Consider the following 17,380-nt stretch of genomic DNA (forward strand, 5'->3'; position numbering starts at 1 on the left):
ACAGGTGATATCGATGCTCTTTTAATCCCTGAGCAGCTGGCTGTTCTTTTTGCTTCTCAGGCAGCCTGGATTACATCTGGATCTCTAGGGATGACAAATTACAAATTATTTCATCATTCATCTAAGTAATGCAATCTCAGGGAGTGTGGCAGGTGCAAGTGTTAGATCAAGTGTTAGGTGTTAGAAAGGAATCAGGAGCGTCAGGATTAAAAACAGACATTTCTCATTTATTTACATTTCTCTACACCACTGTATTTACAAGTTCACTGAACAAAGAAAGGGATAATATTGGTTATTTTATTTATTCTTTATTATAAAATACAAAATGGGAACATATTACATAAACACGTAACCTGCAGACTGCCTTATGAACCAGAGTGCAGAATGCAGCAGGTAAATTTTACATCACATCCTGTTCAGTGCGGCTGCTCTCGTCCTCGGTGTCGCTCTACTAAAGCCAGCTTCAGTTTTCTGTCAAACTCCAGCGTTTCAGAAAAAAAAACAGCTTTTTCATCGACTTTGGTGTCCATGCACTAAAATTATGTTTGATTAAAATGTTCGGATACTACACAACGACGAGGCCGACGGTTTAGAGTCTTAAAACACATTCACTTTTAAGGTGCTTTTTCAGTTTCTTCCAGACTGTGTGTGTGTCTGTGCGTTTTTTACACCATTTTTTTCTGACACTCGAACAATAGAGGATAAATCTGTTCCACAGCTGAAGCAACACTCTGAACATTTGGTCCTGAAAAAGGAGAAAAGGAAAAAAAAGGTCAAAGACATCAACGTTAAATCATCCAGAATATTTCTACAGGTCTTACACATTTTACATGGACAGTTTGGATGGATAGAAAACATTTAGTGCAGTTCAGACTACAGTGGAACCTCGGATTACGAGTAACACGGTTTACGAGTGTTCCGCAAGACGAGCAAAGATTTTAAATAAAAGTTAACTTGAAAAACAAGCATTTTCTTGGTTTACGAGCACCGAGTATCATGTTTCACGCATGCGCTTCTTGTTTTGACGCCGAGCGTCACGTTATCACAACTGAGCCAACGCTTTTTCGCTCTCTTGCGCTGCGGAATCGTCTCCCCTGCTGGGTCTTGGTGCTTGTCTCTTACTGGCATACTCAACATTTGTGCACGCGTGTACTGTTTACTATAACACTGTGACTACGTGTGTGTTAAACATATTTTATTTGGTATGTGGAAGCGCGTGTGTACAGCGCGTGTACTGTTTCTTATAACACGTGTGTGCGCGCGCGAGTAAGGCAAAAGAAATTCTTAATACAGAGGTTAAAAATCTATTTTCTTTTTCATTGCGGTGTGTTTGTGTGTGTGTGCGCGCGCACACGCGAGCGTAATTAGACACTGTGCTGGGTGTGTGTGTGTGAGAAACCCTCATTCACAAAAACACACGCGCGCACAGAAATGAAGGCCAGAGGCACACACTCTGCTCTCTGAAGATACTCTGTCGCAAATCTTTTCAGAGGTAAGGTGCTGGGTCATTTGTTTGTTTGTTTTACTTTACAGCAGTGACTCTGTTAGTTTGTGCTCACACGAGTGTCTTTAGCGATGTTTATTTCTTTTTAAAAAGTTTTATTATTTTATTTACTTTATATATATTTATTATTAATATACATTTTATTTATATAAGTTTATTGCTATTGCTAGATAAAACAGTGTAGCGGGAGAGAGACGTTGATTTATGACCGCTGTTTACGGAAGTGTGAGTGGGGGCAATAATTTGGTACGATCACCACTACTTGGTAGCAATACCCTTTTCTTTTTTTTTTTAAACAACAAAAAAGTGATCTTTTTTGCTTTCTAGTGGCTTGTAAGTCTTAAATCCCGAGGTCAAAGTTCACTACTGTAACGTCTCAATGACCAAATGCATCTATTTTACATCTTGTGTCCTTTGTGCTTTAGTAAATATCCATTTCAGATGGGGGATTTTTATTTGCATTTGGTTCTAGCTGCTGCTTTGTCTGAGACATATCCTGTTCAGTTGTCTTCTGTGTCTCCATACCAAGAGGTTAAGATTGTCTGGATCTCTCACATTAACACTTGCGTGAAGGAGTTGTGATTGACCTTTTAGTAGCGTTACAGAGATATTTGTGAATCTGTGCTAAAGCGGTTACTAAGACGCTTTTCCTTTAAATGTGTCACTTGGCACTGGATAAAATCTGTTTGGGTGAGCTGCTTTGAACTCAATAAATTACCCAGTAAGTCTTTAAATTACAAACATAGTAGGGCTGGGCGATATGGCTGAAAACTGTATCACGATATCAGTGTTTCATATCGGTCGATATCGATAATTATTGATATTTTTATGATCCATTTAAAATAAGGACCAGGAGAAAAATATATTACATTTAAACATTTTTATTTTAAACTTAACCTTCCTCTGATCATAGTCCCCTCAGTTATTAAGACAGAAATGTCAATAACCATGGAAAACTCAAATAATTAAAATGTAAACATAAGTCTAAAGTCACAATGAACACTTAACAATTATCTCTGAACATTTAAGGTGCAAAATAAAGAAAAGTGTAAGAAATGCTTAATAAAGTGTAATAAAATAAGTGCATTTTCTGCTTTTGAAGAGGAATGCAGCAGACCAGCATGAGACAACGGCATGGCGCAACCCAATGTGATACTGTTACATGATTGACGTTAGTGTATCACTCCCTACGTTGCTAGGTTACCAGAGAGCGAGTGCCTTTGTTAATGCAACTGTCACAGGCAACCGGAAGCGGACCAGAAGACTAGCAGTTAGCCCTTGTAGCGTGGATGGTAAACCCAAACGCGGAAATAGCGCAAACAGGCAGGATAACCACGCGAGTCATTTTAAGAACTCTCTCACGCCGAGAGCAAGAGTTTACACAATTATACCCGCTGTTGCGGGAGAGTGGTTGATTTTACGGCAGCTGTTTACGGGAGTGTTGTCCAGTGCAGGCAATGCTTTGTGAGTAATGCAGTCCAATGTGCGTGAACGTGGAAATGTGAGATGAGCTGGAATATAGAGCCTGAACCTGTTTTTTTTTTTAGTAGTTTTGGTTTGATTTAAGTACGGAATCCACCCGAAAGTTTGTAATATCGCCTGACAACGCAGAAAATAAAAGAATGGACATGCATCGACTCGTTTGTCTTTCCCATCACTGCATGGGCATGAATTAACGGGCTGTTGCGCTGCCGCGAGAAACGACAAAATAAAGCGGAGAACCTAACACCGCGTTCTAGCAACACACACTCAATCAGGAATTGGACCCAAAATCACATAAGATCCGGCGAAGCGTCGGAAACGGCATGGGCAGACTCAATGACTGAGCGATGTGAAGCACTCTTGTCTCCTTTTATACTTCCTGAATCGCGACCGTACTACTTCAGGGTCCTAGTGCCGGTCGCGGAGCGAGTGCGCATGATAGCAACCAAACTAGCTTCGCGACCTGTTTTTTTCCGACAAAGAATTAAAATTATCTAACGTTTTATTGAACACATTTTTTATTGATATCGATCACGTGTCTATCGCGATACATATCGTTATCGTTTTATCGCCCAGCCCTAATACATAGTGCACTTATTAGTTTAAATAAATCTCATCACATCTTCTATTATGTCACAGGTTCATGCGTCACCTTCCTGCGAGTATCTCTAAAGGTTTTGGGGTCAGCGTGGAAATGTGCAGGATCTTTCTTCTGTAAATGTATATAGTATGTACCTGTCACTGTGATGTTGCCTGTGGAGAACACCTGCACTGTGGTCCTAAGGGTTTTAATTCTGTATGAAGCAGCTGGATGAATTTCAGGCTCATAGCTGAAAGATAAGATGAAATGAATAAATTAACAAAAAATAAATAAAATTAATAAAACCCCGCAAAACCAGAGTCATGTTTTAGAAATCGTCACTAGGCAGGTTTATAGAAATGTCTATATTTAGCTCCCTAATGAGGAAACTAAAGGTGTGACAGAGGCAGGACTTCCTGAGGAAACACATACAAACAACTACGACAACCCAGAGTTAAACTGGAACCTGTTACAATGAGATAGATAATACCCAGATAATGAGATTATACGTAAATCGATACTCTTTCTCTACACCTCTCAAACAGCACTAATTATAAGCAGGTTGAGTTCTGGACTAATCCGTTGTTAAGACTATAGCAGCAGATCTTTCACAGTGTCCGTGTGAGATTGGCATTAAAATAGAACTGCAACGGCTTAGCACAGTTTTAAAGCTAAAGCACAGAACCTTTAGATGATTTCTGAGCTGATACACACTTCCTTACTCTGGATATAAACCTAAATTAAATCTTGGTCAAACCCCTGGGACTCCACAACTGAAGCCTAAGAATCCTTGCAGCTTTTCTCTCCACCAGAGGGTGCTGTTTAGTTATGGTGCTGTAGTGATTGCTAAACGGTATTTTAATCACACTATAAATCAGTGGTGATGGGTTGGGATTCTAGGAGTTTAAATCTCAGGGTTGTCAAAGAGCTCCTGTTGGACCGCTGAGCCTTTAACCCTTAACTAGTCATATTTTATTCTGTCTCACTATGATGAAGGAAAAAACGTTTTTCTTTTTGGTTACAAGGCTATGTACAACATGCACCGCAGAGATCTACTTCGCATGACAACTCATTTCTACTAATTTTCTGCTTACTGTGACTGATGCAAACCTAATTTGGTTTGGTTTTGACTTTAGAATCTCTCTTTAGTTCAGTTCCTTCTTGCAAGTATCAAGTATTTGTACAGTATCACTATAACAAAATGCACTAGAATGAAAAGAAAATTAGGATTGTACCTGGCTATGGGACGGTTGTTCTTGGTGAACTCGATGAGACGGATTTGAAAAGGCATGGAGCACACTGCCAGGACGTTTACAACCTTAAAATCTGAAAACCTAACCTGCAAGGAAAGAGCACACATCTAAGATTTACCCCACTGACCAACTCCACAACAACAACAACAACAACAAATACATAAATAAATAAAACACTACCGCTCAAAAGTTTGGGATCACTTTCTAACTTCATGGTCGTTCCTGATTTTTAATTCTTTCTACACTGTAAAACAATGCTGAAGGCGTTTTTCCAAAATACACAATCTTTTTTAATCATTTAATATTGAAATGTATCTGCTACTTCTGCTTTGTAAATCCTTCTTAACAACTCTAATCTGAGGTGCTGTTTGTTAATCGGTGATCTCTAAGGCAGAGGTAACATTTTGGTCTTGATTTCCTGGGAAGGTCTTCATGAGAGACAGTTTCATCATGGTGCTTGATGAGTTTTGCAAATGCACTTGATAATACTGTTCTTGCAGGAACTACTCCTGAAAGGCTGACCTCCATCTCTTAAAAAAACAACTGACTTCTTTTGTTGTTACATAATTTAAGTTATTTAATAGTTTTGAAATCTCCAATATTGTTGTAGAATGTAGGAAATAAAAATCATTAAACAAAAACAGAAATTTTTAAGTGATCCCAAACTTTAAGGGGTCGTGTATATATAGCTGTCAATATTAACATGTGAACACATGTGACTAATCTACTAATTTTAACGTGCAAATTAACCATGACAAAGTTTGACCCTAATAGCTTTCCATAATCGCAATGTAGTTGAGCGTGGATAATAAATAAAATGACTGAGGAAACATCATCCGGTGTGCTCAACGGCAAGTTTCTCATAAAAAGCTTCTAGATGGCAGTTTGGATAAAATCAAAGCCACCTTCCAGTTACCTTCAGAGGGGAACTATTACAAAAATTCATAAATTATATGACACTGCGGAAGTTTGGCAGTTACTGCACGTACTGGAGACCACTGGACATCAATAAGTAACTGGAAGTTGAGTCACGTCGACTGGACATTCTTTCTTATCAGGCTGATGAAGCTACTTGAATGAGAAGCGAAATGTTTCTTCCTAACAAGAAGGAAGTCCAACTGACATGATTTACCCTTGAGATAACCTCACTTGGATGACTGTGAATCTTTACAGACATCAGTAAGTAACCAAAACTACATCAGTGCAACGGCACACCTAATCGATTTCAAAAGGCAAATGGGTCTATGACTGTCTGCGACTATGATTGTGATTAACTAGATTAAATTTTTTAACTGATTGACAGCACTAATATATTTATATCAAGCAGGTAAATGAGCTACAAGGCTCAAGCTCGACCTTGAATCCGATCTTCTGGAGGCAGCGGGCTAACCTCCTGGCACCCACTTTCGCCTCGTCCTCACTACGGATAGAGAATGAGAATGAGAATGGGCGTGGATCTTGGATAAGTGCTGACTGATTGATAAGATTAAACACATATTGGTAAAAAAAATTAAAGAGTGTTGTGTTGTTAAGACCTTGTTGCTCCAGTGCAAATGATTTTCCCTGAGGACCATATAGAGGCAGTGATGCGAGGTTTACGGAGCTTCATCAGGACTTTCTGGAAGGACAAACAACACAAGCAGGATTACAGGATTATCAGGATTAAAACATGATATGAGTCTGTTTTAGTTTAGATGCTAACACTGAAATAGTTTAAATGCATGCTTTCTTTTTTAACTTTAAAAGTTTTTTCCTCAAGCAGCAAGAAAGAAAGTGTGCATAAAAATATTTCTAGCGTCTGGTAAAACCCTGTGTACACACACACACACCAGTGCAGGTTTGACGATGCTATATGTGTGGATTTTTCATTCCTGATTAATATGTAAACTGATTCATCAGATAATTGTATTTTTAATGCATAATAGTTGGCAGATCTGTTTAAACATCTAGTCTATCAGATTTGACGATTCAGAAGTGCAGAATAATAAAAAAAAAACAACAACACACATTTCTATACTGGAGATAATAATAATATATAATAAAAATGATAATAACGACCACTAATTCCACACACTCGTTTCGTTTCTCATCTCTGAGACATTTTACTCTCTGACTCATAACGCACCCCGACTTCCGGTCTGTAGATGACGTTGGTCCCCTCCAGGCCGATGGTGCGCAGGTTTAAATGACACCTGGTCCTGAAGACGGAAACCACGTTTGTGATGATGATATCCAGCGCCACATCGTTACTCGGTTCCATGAGTCCTGTTTGCACGGAGAGAGCTTTAGAAATACATGTCCTGTTCTGAAGGAGAGCCTGGAGTAAAAAACAAAAAACAAAAAGCATATGGTTATAGTGCTGATGACTGAGCTCTTTATTCAGGATATGTTCTGCACTCGATATGTACCAGAGTTTCAGCCACTGTAGTTAACGATGCACCACGAACGCAGGCTTCCAAATGAACAACGCTTATCAGCTCATATTAAATCAGTTGTGATGCTGAATATAGGATTCAGCAGCTGTGAACATTTCAGTTTTTCACTCACACAGAAAGTCTTAAATCAGCCAAAACTTTATCTTTCATTTTGAACTTAAGTTTGAACATTAAGTAAGAAATTAAACACGAAGGGTAATGCTGTTATGGAAAAAAGGATCACAAGGGTATTTATTTTCTCTTAATCTGCCAATGATTACAATTTTTATTTATTAATGAATGATATCAGACTTGATACTTCGCCTGTTTGTAGTTAACTTTGTAGAAAAGCAGCTGCTCACACACACAAAATATTAAAGCTGTCAATATTTATGTGACTAATCTAGCAATTTTATAATTACTATTTTTAAAATGACGAAGTTTGACCCTATTGGCTTTCCATAATCAAAGATAATAAAATGATAGAGGAAGTATCATCCGGTGTGCTGAACGGCAAGTTTCTTATAAAAAGCCTCCATCATTGTCACATTGCTAAAAAAAACAACAAAGCAAAGAAAGACATCGGAAGGCTGACACTGAAGACTCCTTCAAAAAATACTACGCCATGTCCACTACAAAATCACTGCATAACTTCTGCGTCAAATTTGGGTGTAGCGTGTACCCTACAGGGTGCAGGGATGTAGCCACATGTCGCGATGGCACAGACTGCAAGAAATATGGTTGGTCCATTTGGTAGCATCGCATATCTTCTTCTACTTGCATTTGTGAATTGAGCTGATTTTACTGACCATCTTCTCTGATATCTTCTCTTGTTTCTGCGTTGCGTTACAGTAATTTCAATAAAACTAACTGCTGTTCAGCATCTATTAGCTCCAACAAGATCTGCTCAGTTTCACTCGCCAATGCGTGCGATACGCCAAAAAGACTCGCACGCAGAGTCTTAGCGGTGTAATTGCAGGGTGACACAGACAAACCAGTCCACAAGTATTAATGGTCACTACATAGGCTCCACCTAGATACGACTCAAAAGCGTAAACCAGGCTTAAGTTGTTACTATAGAAACGGTAACATTAATATCAACCTCAGAACTGTCGGCGTTGCTGTCGCTAAAAAACAAATAAACACCTCCTTCAGAGTTGGTGATCAGGATCGAGAATTCAGCACCATAGTGTAACATCCAAATCATGTTTCTTACATGATTTGTAAAAAATTTTTTCTTTTTAGCTACGTATGACAATTCCTGATAATTATTGATCACTATGCTGACTACAAAATCTGAATTAATATATATAAATACAGAGTCAGTCAAAAACACTTCATACACACTTCAGGAAAAGAAAAACGTATATACTCAGCAAAAAAAGAAACGTCCTCTTTCAACTTTCAACTGTTTTTACTTTCAGTAAACTTAATGTGTAAATATTTGTATGAACACTAAAAGAGTCAACACCATAAGACATGAACTAAAAATGTTTCACAATGTGTCCCTGCATGAAGGGAGGCTCAAAATCAAAAGTACCAGTCAGTATCTGGTGTGGCCACCAGCTGCTTGAAGTACTGCAGTGCATCTCCTCCTCATGGACTGCCTATTGCGGACAGTCTGAGCACTGATGGAGGGATTGAGTGTTCCTGGTGTGACTCAGGCAGTTGTTGTGGCCATCCTGTACCTGTCACGCAGCTGTGATATTCGGATATACCGATCCTGTGCAGCTGTTGTTACACTTGGTCAACAAAAAATTGTTTAAACCCTTTACAATAAAGATCTGTAAAGTTATTTGGATTTTTACAACATTATTGTTGAAATACAGTCCTGAAAAAGGGATGTTTCTTTTTTTGCTGAGTATATATATATATATATATATATATATATATATATAAAATGGAAGGGAGCGATAAAATTATCAGCGAGCCAAGAGAAGAAGAAACCAGCAAAAGAAAACGACGGACCCTATCTTACCTACACGGTTTCACGCGATGACAGAAGTAAGATTCACATGATTCACCGAGAGTTATGGCGCTGCGATTATGTTTCCATCTTTCCACACGAAAAATAAAAACAATTTAACGTTAAAAACATTTTTTTGGTTTAATTATTTTGCCGGCTCTGCAGAACTTCGCAGAACGTCAGAGGAACAACGGTGGGCAAACGCGGCGGGTCATGGTGCCTAACACCGCATCTCACTGCGAGTCAAACCACATAGGTGAGATAGGGGTGCATGCTATTCGTTGTATTGTAAATAATGACAATGTTTATTTTTGATAACATGCTGTATGCATTTAAAAAATCTAAGTAGATTTTTCTAAAAAAAAAAAAACCAATTAATCTTTGTTTCTCTTATATATTTTACATTCTGTTTAATTAATCAAAAGTAAATTCTATCCGATTACTCAATTAATTTTTGGTAGAATACTCGATTACTAAAATATTCGATAGCTACAGCCCTAATTGCTATATGTTAGTATTATCATCACCCTGCGCCATCAACCACCCGGCGCACCAAAAAGACAATGGGCACATGCTTTTAAACATACCAATACCATTATGACATAATTTTAAAAAAGTGGGAATTTTATGTTTATACTTCCAGATGCTAAGGGGAGAAAAGCATCACATTATGATGTCACTCAATGTGACGTCACTTAATATGTCACACAGAAAGTTATTAACCACTTTTCGGCATGAGTTTAAGGCTATCAGAAATCCCTCCACAATTTTGCATCCTAAGTGTATTCAGATCACATTAGCCCGGTTTGTTGGCGATCGTATAAATCCCCTAGCAGCAGTACAAAAAAAACCACTAAGTAAGTTTTGCAAATGACACAAAATCAAGACTATTAATTCACACTGGCAGGCAGCACAGTATCCCGTGTGCTAGGAGCGAATTATTTGCTAAACTTGTTTAGAATTGTAACAAAAAAAAGAAAAAACAAACACAATTGAATCAGCACCTGTGTATCATGATGACATCATATCTGCTGTTTTCTGATCATTCCTGTCCCTATCGACTACATTTACGTTTACATTCAGAGCATGTGGTGGACACCCTCATTCAGAAGTGCTATAATGTCTTTATCAATAAAAGCATCCTGATACTGGTACACTGAGTCACAGAACAGAAATCCCATTAGTCTAAAACATCCTGTTGGGGAGGTAAGATAGTAAGAAAAGCACATTGATAATATTACATTAACCTTGTAGCTTTACCGTTGAGTGTCCTACAAGAGAAAACTTCAAACACACACCAAACTCACTAATTTGTTGCATTGCTAAAAAAAGGTGCAATGATGCACTACATTTCTTTTGGTTAATGTCCATTACTTGGATAAATCTAGGTTGAAATAAAGATTAAAATGTATAAATGTAAAAAGAATATATACACTACCATTCAAATGTTTGGGGTCACTTGCAAATTTCTTTGTTTTTGTTTAGTGATTTATTTTCTACATTCTACAACAATACTGGGGATTTCAAAACTTTAAAATAACACATATGGAATTATGTAATTATGTAACAGCAAAACAAAAACAAGTTAGTTGTTATTCTAAGACAAAGAGGTCAGCCCTTCTGTAATAGTTCTTGCAGTACAGTATTGTCAAGTGCATTTGCAAAATCCGTCAAGCACCATAATGAAACTGGCTCTCATGAAGGCCGTCCCAGGAGGGCGAGACCAAAACCTACCTCTACCTATGCTGTAGAGAAGAACTTCATTTAGGGTGTGTTCACACTTGACATGTTTAGTTTGATTAAAATGAACTCTGCTGTGGTTGCTCTGGTAATGTGGTTTACTTGAACAAATGTGAACGCTGCCATCAAAACCTCGATAGACACCAAACAAGTGAACCTAGTATTTTTAAGTTTAACGTCTATCAATGGATCAAAGATCACTTGTTGTTAGAAATGGGTGAAAATCGATTTACATATCACCAAACTAACACCAAAATAGATTTAAAAAAAAAACTATTTTTATATTTTTAATAGAGATGAACCGGTCCATAGGCTGGTGACCAGAACTGGCTGGTTTTCAGACTGACTGCCCAAAAATCACACACGTTAAAACTAAAGCCTCCTATCTGTGAGAGAATTACTTTAAAACCCACTCGTTACACACGCTTACAGATTTTTCGCTCCGTAAATGATAAACTCTTGTATAAAAGTTAGTTTGTGTTGTTTAAATGTGTGCTTGGTTTTTGAATGTTTTAAGAAAGGACCTACATTTAATTAATCATCAAACTTTTTAAAAAGGTTTAAAACTGAGGGACGAAACAAAATTAAGGAAAAATGTAATCCCGAGTCAGGATATATTTATAAAATCGTGATACTTATAGAATAGCAATTTTAATTGCATCGGCACCGAGGTATCGTGTTAATATCGTATCGGTAGGTGATTGGTGATTCCCATCCTTAGTAATGCCATTTATCTGTTTATTTATCTATTCAATATTTTGTGGGAACGACGGTCGCTACTGGTGACTAGAAAAAAGCTAGTCACAAAATAAAAACATTAGATGCATTGGTGATGTTTTGTTGTCATGGTTGTGCTGATGTATAAGAATACTTTTTTAGAAACTATCAGGGCATTATAAAATATATCGCAAATAAAATATATCTAATATGACGGTTGTGTCAGGACGGGCATCCGGCGTAAAACCTCTGCACATATCATTGTGTGCGGATCAGATGGCGAACGCCTCGACGGGAGCAGCCGAAAGACTAACGGCGTAGTTTTATAAATTGGTAAAGACACCAATGGATCGTTTTATACTTTGATCCGATACAAGAGAAGCGAACTACAAGTGCGAACACTCCCTACCTTTCAAATTAGAGCCTCAGATTATGAAGGATGTATACTTACTTCTTCATAGGTTTCTAGATTATTGGATGCCTTTAGGATTTTTGTTACAGTGTAGAAAAATATATCAGGAAAGACCCAACTTTAGACTGGCAATGTGTGTGTGTGTGTGTGTGTGTGTGTGTGTGTTGAAATTAGTGCAGGAAACATCATGAAATAGGGAAACATTAGCATTAGCTTTGCAAGCTAATCAGACTTGCAGCATCTTTAGCAAGATATAAGGTTAATACTAAGATTTGCACAAGACTAAAGTTTCTGCATCTCATGCGTCAGCGTCCTGGAATATAATCACACTTGTCCCTAAACACAGACATTTTTGTGTCTATTTATTGCTGTATCTGTTTCTTCTTAGCTACTTAACAAAACACTGTGCGTTTCCTTCTGCTCTTTTTCATTATTCTAGACTTCCTCAGATATCTAATATCCTATTATATGTAAAAAAATGAACTAAATAAATCCCCCGTACTGTTTACAGCTGCTCCTTTCTATTAACACGTTATTAACACCTCATTCTGTTATTACAAGCGACATCCATTCCGCTATTAACGCCTTACTAACTATAAAAGCTTGTTTTTATTATTATAAACCAGGCCAAAAAAAATAAATAAACAACTTACTTGAAAACCAAGAAGTGCTTAAATACTTCTACGCGGCGGAAATGAGGAATTAAAACCGCTACAGACCGCTTGTGAGACCCGAAACTAAACAAAGGCTTTTCCGTACTGCCTCACACATAGCAACAGAAAAGCGGCCATTGGTGTTTGTGACGTCACTTCCTGTTGCTGGGGCGGAAGTGTGGGGGATTGGGTTCTTGCGCCACACAGCGGACTCAGTGGATAATGCAGCGGGAGATACTGAGCAGTATAGATTTTCATGAATGTAAAGCACACAAATGGCAAACAAAAAACAACAACAATTAAGCAAATAGACAGATATCTTGAGTACAAGTATGGGTAATATTTTTTTAAACAGTTAATAATTAAAAATAAATCTAATAACTCAAAGCAGATAACCTGAGTAAAAGTATGGCTAATATCTCAAAACAGATAATTTGATTTAAAGTATGGCTAATATCTCAAAGTTATGTACACATAGATTGGCCTACTGTATATACTGTATATCATTCAGATCCATATGGCCACATGCTATCATTACCTGAAAACAGAGTGTGTGGTCAACTCGCTCCTCACGCTGCTCCAATGTTACCTCAGTGAATGCTCACTGTATGAGATAAAAGATGATTATGACTGCTTACGTTTGGCACGAAACGCTTGTGACACGGTGGTGACATAACTACCTGTGCAAACAAACACACAGAATTTCTGTTACATATATAGATTTATTTAATATTACCATAAACACAGAATTTAAACCCCTTTAGAATGAGGGCTAAGGCAACAAATGCTAACTAACTAAACAAACTAGCATGAAGCTGAACTTACCTTAATGTTTAAAAAGAAAAATGACACACACACAAACACAACTGATTAACACAACAGAAGTGCCAGACAAAGTAACAAGTAAAATGTTGTAGTGTTATTATTATTATTATTATTATTATTATTATTATTTTAAAAGCAATGTAAAATGTGTGCATTTACACTGTTGAATTTACTTCAGTAAGTGTGCAGGTAGTCAATTTACTTAATACTAAAGAAAAAAATTTACCCTATAAATATAATTTAGAATATGCACTTAACTTTTACACAAAATGATTATTTCCATCCGTATACTTTAAAATGTCACTGTTATTAAAAGTGTTACTTGCTTTTGCTTACTTAATATGTATTGTTATTTTAATATGGGTATGTAAAAAAACATACCCATATTAAACAACAATATGTAAAAAGTAAAAAGTAATTTTATACTAATTTATAATTTTATAAATATAATTTTATAATATACAAAATTTCATGTATGTTTGAAGTACAATTGCCTATGTTTCTAAGTCATCCCTAAGTGAATGAATATAATGAGAACCTAGCAATATAGGAGTAAAAGCATTTTTACTCGAAATGTACATCAATTTATTTTACGTAATCAACTTATTAAATGGCCGCATGGTGGCTTACTGGTTAGTTCAATCGCCTTGCATTTCCCAGGTCAAGAGTTCTATTCCAGCCTCGGGGCTGTGTGAGTGGAGTTTGCATGTTTGGTGAGTTTCCTCCAGGTACTCTGGTTTTCTCCCACAGTCCAAAGACATGAGACGTATGTGTGCTGTATAAGCTGTATAGGAGATGGATAAATGATCTTATTAAATATTTTTATTACACATTTTAATAACTCAGAATTTGTCCTGAATGTTGAAAGAAGGGGATGAATGCTAAGATGAATGCTAACTACAAAAGTCGCCAGTAGGTTTATTATTTAAAAAAGTATACTGACACCTACTTTGAAGGTCATTACAAAAATGTTAAAAGTAAAAAGGTTTTACTTTTTGTTTAAGTTTTATGATGGATAAGTGGTAGCACTGTTGCCTCTCACCTCCATGGTTAGAGATACAAATCTTGTCTCCGGTCTGTGAGCATGGAGCTTGAATGTTCTCCCCATGCTTGGTGGGTTACCAGAGTAAGCTCGGTGGGTTATCATCATCTCTACAGTCCAAAGAGATGGCTGATTGGTGTTTTTAAATTACCCACAGTGTCTAAGTGTGTGTATGCTTGTGCCCTACACGCCAGCTGGTCTACTGTAAGTTCCCTGAATTAGGCTCCAGGCCCCCTGTGAACCTACATATGATAAGCAGTATAGACAATGCATGGATGGATAGATGGAAATAGTGTTTTTGTCTCTTATTAATTCCTTTGAGTCCGAATTCAAGTATTCCATTTGAATAATTTGTAAATACTGAATTACTTTTTAACCATGCGCCCTATTACAATTAGGATTTCAATTACTGAACTTTCCACTGAACAAAAATAACTAATTTTGTTGACAAATCATATATGAAAAAAAACCCGCTTGACCTATCCCTGAAAAATGCAATAAAGTATATGAATCATGTGTACAAAAAACATCCACATAGCATTAAGTTAAAACCACCTGTACTTTCTATATTTACTTATGTAACATTTAAATTTTATACTCAACACTAGATATACCTGTTCAACTTTACAATACTGCAAATATCTTATCAGATAAAAAAACAAGTGACTTTGAACATGGCATGGTTGTTGGTGCCAGACGGGCTGGTCTGTGTATTTCCCAAACTGCTGATCTACTGAGATTTTCATGCACAATCTTCCCTGGGGTTTACAGAGAATGGTCTGAGAAAGAAGAAATATCCAGTAAGTGCAGTGAAACTGCTTTGTTTATGTCCGAGCTCAGAAGAGAATGGTCAGACTGGTTCAAGCTAATAGAAAAGCAACAGTAACTCAAATTTATACCAAGGTATGCTGAAGAGCATCTCTGAATGCAGAACACGTCGAACCGTTAAGCAGATCGGCAACAGCAGCAGAAGATCACACCAAGTGCCACTCCTGTCTAAGAACAGGACACTGAAGCTACAGTTCTCATGGGTTTACATAAATTGGAAAAATGTTGCCTGGTCTGTGGATAATGCAGCGGGAGATAATGAGCAGTATAGATTTTCATGAATGTAAAGCACACAAATGGCAAACGAAAAAACAACAACAATAAAGCAAATAGACAGATAACTCGAGTACAAGTATGGGTAATATTTTTAAACAGCTAATAATTTAAAAATAAAGCTAATAACTCAAAGCAGATAACCTGAGTAAAAGTATGGCTAATATCTCAAAGTTATGTACACATAGATTGGCCTACTGTATATACTGTATATCATTCAGATCCATATGGCCACATGCTATCATTACCTGAAAACAGAGTGTGTGGTCAACTCGCTCCTCACGCTGCTCCAATGTTACCCCAGTGAATGCTCACTGTATGAGATAAAAGATGATTATGACTGCTTACGTTCGGCACGAAACGCTTGTGACATGGTGGTGACATAACTACCTGTGCAAACAAACACACAGAATTTCTGTTACATATATAGATTTATTTAATATTAACATAAACACAGAATTCAAACCCCTTTAGAATGAGGGCTAAGGCAACAAATGCTAACTAACTAAACAAACTAGCATGAAGCTGAACTTACCTTAATGTTTAAAAAGAAAAATGACACAAACACAAACACAACTGATTACCACAACAGAAGTGCCAGACAAAGTAACAAGTAAAATGTTGTAGTGTTTTTATTATTATTATTATTATTATTATTTTAAAAGCAATGTAAAATGTGTGCATTTACACTGTTGAATTAACTTCAGTAAGTGTGCAGGTAGTCAATTTACTTAATACTAAAGAAAAAAATTTACCCTATAAATATAATTTAGAATATGCACTTAACTTTTACACAAAATTATTATTTCCATCCGTATACTTTAAAATGTCACTGTTATTAAAAGTGTTACTTGCTTTTGCTTACTTAATATGTATTGTTATTTTAATATGGGTATGTAAAAAAACATACCCATATTAAACAACAATATGTAAAAAGTAAAAAGTAATTTTATACTAATTTATAATTTTATAAATATAATTTTATAATATACAAAATTTCATGTATGTTTGAAGTACAATTGCCTATGTTTCTAAGTCATCCCTAAGTGAATGAATATAATGAGAACCTAGCAATATAGGAGTAAAAGCATTTTTACTCGAAATGTACATCAATTTATTTTACGTAATCAACTTATTAAATGGCCGCATGGTGGCTTACTGGTTAGTTCAATCGCCTTGCATTTCCCAGGTCAAGAGTTCTATTCCAGCCTCGGGGCTGTGTGAGTGGAGTTTGCATGTTTGGTGAGTTTCCTCCAGGTACTCTGGTTTTCTCCCACAGTCCAAAGACATGAGACGTATGTGTGCTGTATAAGCTGTATAGGAGATGGATAAATAATCTTATTAAATATTTTTATTACACATTTTAATAACTCAGAATTTGTCCTGAATGTTGAAAGAAGGGGATGAATGCTAAGATGAATGCTAACTACAAAAGTCGCCAGTAGGTTTATTATTTAAAAAAAGTATACTGACACCTACTTTGAAGGTCATTACAAAAATGTTAAAAGTAAAAAGGTTTTACTTTTTGTTTAAGTTTTATGATGGATAAGTGGTAGCACTGTTGCCTCTCACCTCCATGGTTAGAGATACAAATCTTGTCTCCGGTCTGTGAGCATGGAGCTTGAATGTTCTCCCCATGCTTGGTGGGTTACCAGAGTAAGCTCGGTGGGTTATCATCATCTCTACAGTCC

The 17,380-nt window shown here is 36.8% G+C and overlaps 1 protein-coding gene and 1 long non-coding RNA gene across 2 annotated transcripts; both read right to left on the minus strand.

Annotated features, from left to right (window-relative positions):
- Positions 1 to 206: 206 nt before the first annotated feature.
- tbpl1 (TBP-like 1) lies at positions 207 to 12,850 on the minus strand. The gene is made up of 7 exons (XM_053482511.1): positions 12,722 to 12,850; positions 6,945 to 7,136; positions 6,355 to 6,437; positions 6,176 to 6,239; positions 4,802 to 4,905; positions 3,722 to 3,816; positions 207 to 745 (listed from the first exon to the last, which is right to left on the minus strand). Exons 2-7 carry the CDS (start codon positions 7,077 to 7,079, stop codon positions 666 to 668), a joined length of 561 nt encoding a protein of 186 aa, XP_053338486.1. The 5' UTR covers positions 7,080 to 7,136; positions 12,722 to 12,850; the 3' UTR covers positions 207 to 665.
- Positions 12,851 to 13,272: 422 nt separating this feature from the next.
- On the minus strand, positions 13,273 to 16,063 carry LOC128510811 (uncharacterized). Its single transcript, XR_008356137.1, has 3 exons — positions 15,938 to 16,063; positions 14,177 to 14,330; positions 13,273 to 13,401 (listed from the first exon to the last, which is right to left on the minus strand). It is a non-coding gene; the product is annotated as an uncharacterized LOC128510811 (long non-coding RNA).
- Between the last annotated feature and the right edge of the window lie 1,317 nt (positions 16,064 to 17,380).

Source organism: Clarias gariepinus, chromosome 22 (genome assembly GCF_024256425.1).
Source record: "Clarias gariepinus isolate MV-2021 ecotype Netherlands chromosome 22, CGAR_prim_01v2, whole genome shotgun sequence".
NCBI lineage: Eukaryota > Metazoa > Chordata > Actinopteri > Siluriformes > Clariidae > Clarias > Clarias gariepinus.